This window comes from Asparagus officinalis, chromosome 1, assembly GCF_001876935.1.
Source record: "Asparagus officinalis chromosome 1, Aspof.V1, whole genome shotgun sequence".
NCBI lineage: Eukaryota > Viridiplantae > Streptophyta > Magnoliopsida > Asparagales > Asparagaceae > Asparagus > Asparagus officinalis.
Window position 1 is genome coordinate 89,633,837 of NC_033794.1, and position 10,283 is coordinate 89,644,119.

The following is a 10,283-nucleotide window of genomic DNA, read 5'->3' on the forward strand; positions in this document are numbered from 1 at the left end:
AAGGGAAAGTAAATGTGAAAATAGGCATGGAAAAGGTCAGAAAAATAAACTCTATAATATATATCATATAAAGTAAAAAGAAATTTGGCGGCAATCTGAGCTGGCGCGTAACACAACCGCCTCTTTCCTTCTCTCGATGTATAAAATGCCGAGTCCCAAATCGAGAGGAGTGAGAGAGCAAGTTACTCAAAAACTTACGGGAGCCAAAGGCGAGAAATCTTTAGAGATATCCCACTCCCTCTTCTTCTTCTTGAAATCGAAGAGTGGGCGGGGAGCCATGAGCGACGGCCACCTCTTCAATAACATTCTCCTCGGCGGCCGCGGAGGGACTGTAAGCCTCTCTCCCCCTCTATTTTTGCTTGCTCCTTCTAGGGTTTTATGCGCGGCCTTCATCATCTAGGGTTTTGGCGGAAAGTGAGGATTGTGAAGCGCTGTCCTTTTGGAAGTTGCTGGTATCCTCACCGAATTAGGGTTTTCTTCTCCGTTGGTCATTTTCATATAGGGTTTTTGGGGTTTCGCCTAGCTAGAGTTTCTATCGATTTGGGGGAACTTCGAGTCCTGCGAAGTGGATAAGGGTTTTCTTTTGGAAGTTGCTGATTCCTTCACCAACTTAGGGTTTTGTTCTATTTCCTACAAATTACAAAGTGACGTTCTTTAAATTAACTGGTTAGTTGGGGACAGTTTGATGATTTTGAAGCTTTTGCGAGGGTTCTTTTCCTGTTCACTTAAATAAAAACATTTTGCAGATATTTAGAATAAAAAGACGGAATTTTCTGACCTGAGTTAAGTGTTCAAAGTTGGAATTGAGACCATTTTGAAGTTCTATTACGTATGGTTGCCGATTTCTTCCCCCAAACTAGGGTTTTTTCCCGTCCCTTTTTCTCATAATGACTTTCTTCTTGTACGTTTTTTTTGTTTATTTTTTTATTTGGCCTGATTAATTTGTAATCGGGGGCAATTTGGGCGAGTAGGCTTGTGTTTGGGTTTTTTTTGTTGAAAAGAGTAAGGTCGAAGACATTTATTCTGTTTTAGCACAGGAAGACTTGTTTTCATCAAATATCTCTTATGTATTCATGTTGTTAAAGCCCTCTGGGGATGAGAAAACAAACCTTATAATATGATTGCTGTTCTAAGTGCTTGGTGCTTTTTCTTTGTGCAGAACCCTGGGCAGTTGAGAATACATTCAGGAGGTATCGCATGGAAAAAGCAAGGAGGTGGAAAGGTTATTGAGGTTGAAAAACGTGATATATTGGGCATGACTTGGACAAAAGTACCTAGAACATATCAACTTGGGGTGAGGAATAAAGATGGATTGTTTTACAAGTTCACAGGCTTCAGAGAGCAGGTAGCCTTCTGTCTTTGACTCTTTGCTTTCAATTATATGTAATTACCAGGATTCGGATCCTCTCCAATTAGGTGGTAATTGGAGAAAGTCCAATTCTCTCAATCCTTACCGTCTATATTAAATTCAGTAGACGAGATCACGCCACATAAGATTTTCATTGTTTTCTTGAAAACCACTATGGTCTCGAAAACCACTTGCGAACTTGAAAACCAATGTATTCAAAACCACTACTTGTAATAATCAAAATCTCAGATGGTGCGATCTCATCCATTGAAAGTGATATAGATGGTATGGATGGAGAGAATTGGACCTAGATGGTATGGATGGAGAGAATTGGACCCTCTCCGATTACCCTAATTGGAGAGGATCTCAATCTGTAATTACCAATATGTGACAATGGGATGCCTCTATCTTTAGCCCGTAGCATGCACCTATGATTAAATTTAAATAATGAAATATTTGCTAGTTATCGCAGGTTAAAATTTACATCTGCACTGTGTCTTGTCACTTCATGTGTCTTTTATTTTGAGAATTAAGTAGGGTTTTTTTTTTTTTTTTTTTTGCTTGCTCCTTCTAGGGTTTTATGCGCGGCCTTCATCATCTAGGGTTTTGGCGGAAAGTGAGGATTGTGAAGCGCTGTCCTTTTGGAAGTTGCTGGTATCCTCACCGAATTAGGGTTTTCTTCTCCGTTGGTCATTTTCATATAGGGTTTTTGGGGTTTCGCCTAGCTAGAGTTTCTATCGATTTGGGGGAACTTCGAGTCCTGCGAAGTGGATAAGGGTTTTCTTTTGGAAGTTGCTGATTCCTTCACCAACTTAGGGTTTTGTTCTATTTCCTACAAATTACAAAGTGACGTTCTTTAAATTAACTGGTTAGTTGGGGACAGTTTGATGATTTTGAAGCTTTTGCGAGGGTTCTTTTCCTGTTCACTTAAATAAAAACATTTTGCAGATATTTAGAATAAAAAGACGGAATTTTCTGACCTGAGTTAAGTGTTCAAAGTTGGAATTGAGACCATTTTGAAGTTCTATTACGTATGGTTGCCGATTTCTTCCCCCAAACTAGGGTTTTTTCCCGTCCCTTTTTCTCATAATGACTTTCTTCTTGTACGTTTTTTTTGTTTATTTTTTTATTTGGCCTGATTAATTTGTAATCGGGGGCAATTTGGGCGAGTAGGCTTGTGTTTGGGTTTTTTTTGTTGAAAAGAGTAAGGTCGAAGACATTTATTCTGTTTTAGCACAGGAAGACTTGTTTTCATCAAATATCTCTTATGTATTCATGTTGTTAAAGCCCTCTGGGGATGAGAAAACAAACCTTATAATATGATTGCTGTTCTAAGTGCTTGGTGCTTTTTCTTTGTGCAGAACCCTGGGCAGTTGAGAATACATTCAGGAGGTATCGCATGGAAAAAGCAAGGAGGTGGAAAGGTTATTGAGGTTGAAAAACGTGATATATTGGGCATGACTTGGACAAAAGTACCTAGAACATATCAACTTGGGGTGAGGAATAAAGATGGATTGTTTTACAAGTTCACAGGCTTCAGAGAGCAGGTAGCCTTCTGTCTTTGACTCTTTGCTTTCAATTATATGTAATTACCAGGATTCGGATCCTCTCCAATTAGGTGGTAATTGGAGAAAGTCCAATTCTCTCAATCCTTACCGTCTATATTAAATTCAGTAGACGAGATCACGCCACATAAGATTTTCATTGTTTTCTTGAAAACCACTATGGTCTCGAAAACCACTTGCGAACTTGAAAACCAATGTATTCAAAACCACTACTTGTAATAATCAAAATCTCAGATGGTGCGATCTCATCCATTGAAAGTGATATAGATGGTATGGATGGAGAGAATTGGACCTAGATGGTATGGATGGAGAGAATTGGACCCTCTCCGATTACCCTAATTGGAGAGGATCTCAATCTGTAATTACCAATATGTGACAATGGGATGCCTCTATCTTTAGCCCGTAGCATGCACCTATGATTAAATTTAAATAATGAAATATTTGCTAGTTATCGCAGGTTAAAATTTACATCTGCACTGTGTCTTGTCACTTCATGTGTCTTTTATTTTGAGAATTAAGTTTTCTTTAAATTGTCTGACTTTCTGAGATTTGGTTGGCCAAAAAATTTAGAGCATGAGAGTTTATGAACTAGAAAGTATTTTGTTGAAGATATAGCTGGCCAAATTTTTGTTGGACAATTTTGTCATCTTGCTGTTCTTTTTAGTTGACTTAATTTCTCGACTAAGAACAGATTATTGACACTAGTTGTTTAAATCATGAAAGTGTTGATATACCCTGCCTTATGGAGGTGTTATGCTTGTCATTTTAGTGCAAAGATAATTTGACAGAAGCCCATTCAGAATATCCTAAATGGTTTGATTTTATGGTTTTTGTTTACCTTAAAATAAATTCTTGAAGTAAACTTTGAAGAAGACTAGTCCTTCATAGGCATTTTTTTTGAAGTAAACTTTGAAGAAGACGATTCCTTCATTGGCATATTTTTTTAGTGTAGAAGAACTAACTTGACACTTGCCTAGAATTATTTTTGTGGATTTAAGCAGACATTTGGACACCTGTGTAAGACCATTAAACTTGATTTGCATCTTAGATCACTATTATTCACTTTCTGACTTTGGTAATGCTTCAATTATGAGGAGATAAACACAAAGGGGAAATGTCCCTTGACACCTTTTCCACTATAGTTTCTCTCTTAATGAAGTTGTTCTTAAGTTTCTGAATAGATAGATCTGATTTTACTCATTATTAAAGCCTTTTATTGAACACATAGCAGGAGCTTCGTGCACCAGGCTGCCCCTTTCTATTTGAAAATCTGTCTATGCAATTGAAGTCAGACAGCATTTAGCCTTCGCAGATGTTCCTGCTCTCTGTGCCTGTGAATGTGAAAAAGATATATGTAATGAACTCACATCTATTTTACTTTGTTATTCACAAAAAGCATCTGGCATCAGCTTGGTGTGATCTGTACTAATACAATATTAGCTATCTGTTCTTGTCAATGACATTCTTTCTTTAGATTCTTAATGTTTTGACAGTTATGACAGCAGCTACACACTTGAATTTATAGCCATACAAGTTATCTATCTCACAAACCCAGATGCTAGGAGATGCAACTTATGAGCATGACAAAGGCTTGCATTTTATTTTACTGTTTTCTTTATTCATTTCATTCAGTTACATATCTATTTATATATCTTATTGATTTTTAACTTCCACAGAGTTTAGGTATGTCATAATAGTCATTGAAGTGTAATGAATGTAACTGTAGATTACATGGGTTTGTTTCTTCTCATGTAGGATGTCAGTAACTTGACAAGTTTTATACAAAAATATATTGGAGTAATGCCAGAAGAGAAGCAGCTTTCGGTCAGTGGTCGTAACTGGGGCGAAGTTGATATAGATGGTTGGTCAATGTCATTCTTTATTCGTTTAATTTAAACATACTCATGCTCTTGAGCTAAGGGAATGATATCTTGCATGTAGATGTTTATCCTTCTCTTACAATAGCTAAATTATAATCATCCGAGCACTTTTTGAACTGTGCATAGTTTTTCTAATATTGTCAATCCACCTCTGCTTTGTTGCATACCACCTGTATAAATTGATGTGTGGTCATTAATCATTATCAGTGGAGCGAAGTGTAGAAACCGCAGCTTATGGAACAAAAGAGTGGAGTATTCTTCTAGTTCAGGATTAAACTTTAATTCTATCATAAAAGTTAATATTTAAATTGTGGTATTTTATTCTTCGTATATAATGTAATCAAGAGATGATGCACGATCACATTTTGTTGTAAACAAATTAAATATTATGGCATACATGTGTTTTTTGGTACCCATGTGGTGTAGGATTTATTAAACAACAGAACACAGGGATTTACTTTGGATTCAGTTCATCATCATCTATTCTGTTTATAGTCTCGGAGGTTATGTTCCTTTTTGCTTTTTTTTGGGTTTCTTCTCATTCTTCTTTGGCACCTACGGTAGAGATCGGAGGTATTTGGCCCCCAAAAGGGATTGGGGTTTTAGATCCTCGGGAAATCCCTTTTCTTAATACCCCTATTCTCCCTTCATCTAGGCACATGATCTTAATGATATTGAAGAATATCTATATCAACTATAAATTGGCTGTTATATCAGTGCCTGACCTGATGTGTTCCATCCACGTGAACCAATTGTTTGAACCCTGAGAAGTTAGTCCTTGTCTACTTACTAAAAGAACATTCATGAGAGTTGTTTTCTCATTTTTTTATTGCAGTTTAGTATTAGTACTTCTTCATTACATTTCTTAATAAGATTTTCAACGAGTCAGACAAATATATACTTACCTGTGTTCTAGACATATTGGTTTCCAGCAGAAGGCAGATAGATAGTTGGACTTAATAGAAGGGGCAAACCTTAGGATTTGAACCTTTCAAATAATAATTATCATATACGTTGATGGATAAGAGCATTTCTAACTTTACCAAGCCTAGAGTCACAGGATATAAGATGGTATTATAGAAAGCGATGTTTACGGTTTATCAACTTCATTGATAGATTACAGAGCTCATTAACTTAACCCTGTATTTTTTGGTTGGCTGTTGTTACCATCAACTACTTTGCATATTTACTTCGAACTGTACTGACCATAGCTTTTATTGGTGCTTTGCGCTGCAGGAAATATGCTCACATTTTTGGTAGGCTCAAAGCAAGCCTTTGAGGTTTCTCTAGCAGATGTTTCACAAGCACAATTGCAAGGCAAAACTGATGTTTACTTGGAGTTCCATGTGGATGACACTACTGGAGCTAATGAGGTAATTCATGCCTACATTTCCAACAGTCTAGGTTTTTTTCTTTATTATTTTGAAGGGTTTGAATCCAATATCACATAGATAAAATAGATATCCTGGATAACGCCCTTGTTCACCTTCTTTGTGTTTTCTTTTGTATGTTGGCGTGCGGGGTTCAATTGCTTTGCTTGAACCTCAACATGGAGTACTTATACCTTGTTCCCATTCTGATGTGAAAAAGGCTTAGACTATTATAATGACACATAGGAGAACCGGGTTTCCTTATGCAATCCATCTTTGATTATAAGGTTATGGACAGGAACAATATCTATAGGGTTGATTACACTTGTATCGTGAATTTTACTTTTCTCCTTGCATTGGCCGATAGAATTCTGAGTAGCATGACGCCATCCAGTTGAAATTATTGCAAATGTTGTATAAGCTCAACTTCCATTTGAGTATAATGTATTTGACAACTTTCTATATTTGAAGTGAATAAACCATTAGCATAGTTTTTTCTTTTCTTTTCTCTTTTTTTGTTTTATTCTCTCTTTAATTTTGCTCATTTAACTCAAGAATGGGAAAGGAATCTAATATATGTTTTATAGTCCAAATTGAGTTATGGGAATGATGTTACCACTTCCTTGCTAAGTTGCATGGATACGGGTACGGATGCGCGTGCAGGTACGGTTATGGATACATGACACGGCAAATTCGTTAAAGGTAGGTAAGGGGACGCAATTGAAACTCACAGGCTGAAATCTTACTTTTGAGGTAGATATGCAAAGGATGCTTTGATATTGTACGGTTTAAGGTTGAAACAAACTCGACCTTTGTCCAACAAGTTAAAAAAAAAGAAAAGGATGTGGACTGGAGGATATATGTCCAAGTAAGTGTATGACTGAGTGTTTTAAATTAAAACATGTAGCGTATAATTGAGTACATGTTTGAAATCTGGATAGATGTATTATTTTTAAGGAGCGTCCATGAAGTGTTGGGTACAGGTACAACACATGTCGGGTAAGGGTATGGCTTCATGATCGAAGTCCCCAGTTACTATAGCTTCCTTCTTAAATGAATTCTCATTATTAGAAATAATACTTCATGTTTCTAGATAGTTTCTATATTGTTAAAAGCAGTCAACAAAGTCGTGTGCGTATCATTAGGATTTTTCAACAAGGCTCTTTTGTTTAGACGAATTTGAAAGGTTGATCCTCAGTTTAATGAGATAAACTGTTGAGTGGTCATGTAAGGCATATCAACCAACCAAGAGGCTTTACAGGCTTACTGATGTTACCATGAATACAATTTTTGTACTTGTGTAGTTGGCTGTTCTGAAAATGGGCCACTTCCTTTTCCACTGCCTGGAAATTTTCTCGACTTGCAGTCATGCTCCATATTTTTATAGTAGATCCATTTTGGTACAGGAAGACATTGACGTTGTTGATAATGATGATGTTTCTCGTCTTCCTACTCCTACATGCTTTCAACTTTCTTGAAACTATTCACACTCGATTTCGAATTTATCTGACATAATCTTATTTTCTATCCTCTTTCTTTTCTGATTGGTTGTAGAAAGATTCACTGATGGATTTGAGCTTCCATGTTCCTAACTCTAACACTCAGTTTTTGGGTGATGAAAATCATCCTCCAGCTCAAGTAAGTACTCTTTTCATACTGGATAGCCAACTATTGGAGCATAGGTTAGTGCTAGAATGAATTGTCCCTTCTTTCTGTAGGTTATGCTAGAAAAAATTATGGCTATGGCCGATGTTGGTGCTTCTGGTGAAGGTGCTGTTGTAACATTTGATGGAATCGCAGTTCTTACACCTAGGTAGATAAATGTATTCTTGAAAATTTTTATGTTCCTCACGTGCATGAACACATCAAACGACAACTAACAAGTGTGATTTTGTTTATGTAGAGGAAGGTACAGTGTTGAACTTCATTTTTCATTCTTTCGGCTCCAAGGACAGGCAACTGATTTTAAAATCCAGTACAGCAGTATTGTCCGACTTTTTGTGCTGCCAAAGGTTCTGCTTCTACTCAAAAAGAAAACATGTATATTTAATTTGTTATTTCTTAGTTATACAATGAGTTGTGCCATTTAACATTTTTTTGCATCTTTTGTAGTCAAATCAACCCCATACGCTTGTTGTTGTTACCCTTGACCCACCTATCCGCAAAGGGAACACACTATACCCACATATTGTCATTCAAGTACTGCTCTTTTCTGAGTTTGGTACTGATTCTTGCTATTATCCGATGTCTTTTTACCCCTGATGCAATCCTTTCTCCTCTTCTGCCTGGTTTAGTTTGAGACAGATACTGTAGTAGAAAGGGACTTGGAGATTAGTGAGGAGCTCTTGGCTACAAAATACAAGGATAGGTTGACTGCATCATACAAGGTGAACATCCAGTGTGTAACATGTTTATTTTTCTGCTCTTTCTGCTTTGAAAATTAAGCATTAGAACATTGTAAGTGTAGTCCATATTGGTTAGTACTCGAGCTTTTCCACATACTAGTAATGAAAAATGAAAAGTTCCATTTATTCTGAATCTGAATGTTCATAATGCAAACTCATTATGATCCAAAAGAATGTTTCTGTTCCATTTCTGTGCTGGGGCTTTGAATCATTCTAGTATACAACTCTCACAATAAAAGGTATACAGCTGAACTGCAAGATGTATAGGCTGTTTTCTAAAAAGTATTTTCCGCTAAACAAACAATTTGTTTATGAAGAACATTTTTAATGTTTCTTCGTCATGTATTTCGAATCAAATTGACCTTTTCCCCTAAGATCAATTGAATAACAAAATATAACTAGTTTTCTTTTCCTTGAGTGCTAAGGAATTCATTCTATCAGTTTGTAAATAATTTGTTAGATTTAGACCTGTAATATTATTTTTCTAAATGATACTCTACAGCCTTTCTTTGGATCCTCCAAGGGCTTTTGATGCAGGCTGTTAGAATTACACTTCAAATTTTTTTTTATCTTTTTATGAATTTTAAATTAAAATTAAAATTTCTGACTTCATAACTTGAAGCTAGATAGAGAATAATCGGATGTAATGCTAAAGGTCCATCTATGCTTTTATTTTGTCTTGTATAGCAGAAAACAGTAATTAATGTCATCCATGGAGATTCAACCCAATATCCTATTTATTTCGAATTTGTTAATGATTTTCTGTGCAGTCCTAATCTCAAGAATATTAGCACTATTTCTATGAAAATTTGTTGAGTCATCTGTTGGTCATCTGTCAAAAGTGCTATTGCTGCAAAATTCATTCTTGTGAGTGTAAACTTGAAGTTAAGTGGCATATAATGGGCTTTGAACTGGCTATTGTGTTAAATCTTTTTAGTTGATCTAGTTGCCTCTTCTATTTTTTGTTTGGATGGATTCTCCTGATAAAAATTCTGTAAGCCAGACAAATTGTCTAGAAAACCAGATATGATTTTTGTTTCATGAGGCTGATATACTTGAACAGATTTTCTTGAGTTTTTTTTCCATCCCACCCACACCTACATGCGTCACACAAGTGTTTTACTTTCTCAGTTACACAAATAGGCTTCTTTTCCAAGAATGCTACTTTTACATGAATGTAGCTTTACATGGATTTTGACTGTTATACACAGACAATTATTTACCATTTGCGTTAATCCCGATTTTTGTATAATCTCAGGATCTTATCCCTGAGGTCTTCAGTAAGATCTTGCGTGGTTTATGTGGTGCGAAAATTACAAGGCCAAGTACATTTCGAAGTTGTCAAGATGGATATGCAGTGAAATCCTCACTGAAGGCTGAAGATGGAGTGTTGTATCCACTTGAGAAGGCCTTCTTTTTCCTTCCTAAACCCCCAACACTTATTCCTTATGACGAGGTACTGGTGTTATTAACAATTAAAATTTGGCAACTTACCTTTTATGGCCACAAAATCTTATCAGACAGTTGTATAACCTGGTTTTATCTTCTGCAGATTATGTATGTAGAGTTCGAGAGGCACGGTGCTGGAGGCTCAAGTGTGTCATCTCACTATTTTGATCTCCTTGTAAAACTTAGAAGCGAGCAAGAACATCTATTTAGGAATATCCAGAGAAATGAATATCATAATCTTTTCGACTTCATGAGGTTTGTCTCGA

At 36.2% G+C, this 10,283-nt stretch overlaps 1 protein-coding gene across 4 annotated transcripts in view; it reads left to right on the forward strand.

Moving 5' to 3' along the window:
* LOC109827597 (FACT complex subunit SSRP1) overlaps window positions 118–10,283 on the forward strand; it is a 12,689-nt gene continuing 2,523 nt past the window's right edge. For 2 of the 4 annotated variants that reach the window (XR_002243473.1, XM_020394608.1), the window contains exons 1-11: window positions 118–331; window positions 1,160–1,345; window positions 4,669–4,774; window positions 6,030–6,166; window positions 7,718–7,801; window positions 7,882–7,976; window positions 8,067–8,175; window positions 8,276–8,362; window positions 8,458–8,550; window positions 9,827–10,024; window positions 10,121–10,272. Coding sequence is in view for 3 of the 4 variants with exons in the window: in XM_020394608.1 (XP_020250197.1) it covers window positions 137–331; window positions 1,160–1,345; window positions 4,669–4,774; window positions 6,030–6,166; window positions 7,718–7,801; window positions 7,882–7,976; window positions 8,067–8,175; window positions 8,276–8,362; window positions 8,458–8,550; window positions 9,827–10,024; window positions 10,121–10,272 (1,442 nt within the window). In the remaining variant the exon portion in view is untranslated. Of the gene's footprint in view, window positions 332–1,159; window positions 1,346–2,715; window positions 2,896–4,668; window positions 4,775–6,029; window positions 6,167–7,717; window positions 7,802–7,881; window positions 7,977–8,066; window positions 8,176–8,275; window positions 8,363–8,457; window positions 8,551–9,826; window positions 10,025–10,120; window positions 10,273–10,283 lie in introns of those variants that run through there. The other 2 variants (XM_020394617.1, XM_020394624.1) reach the window with 2 other exon arrangements.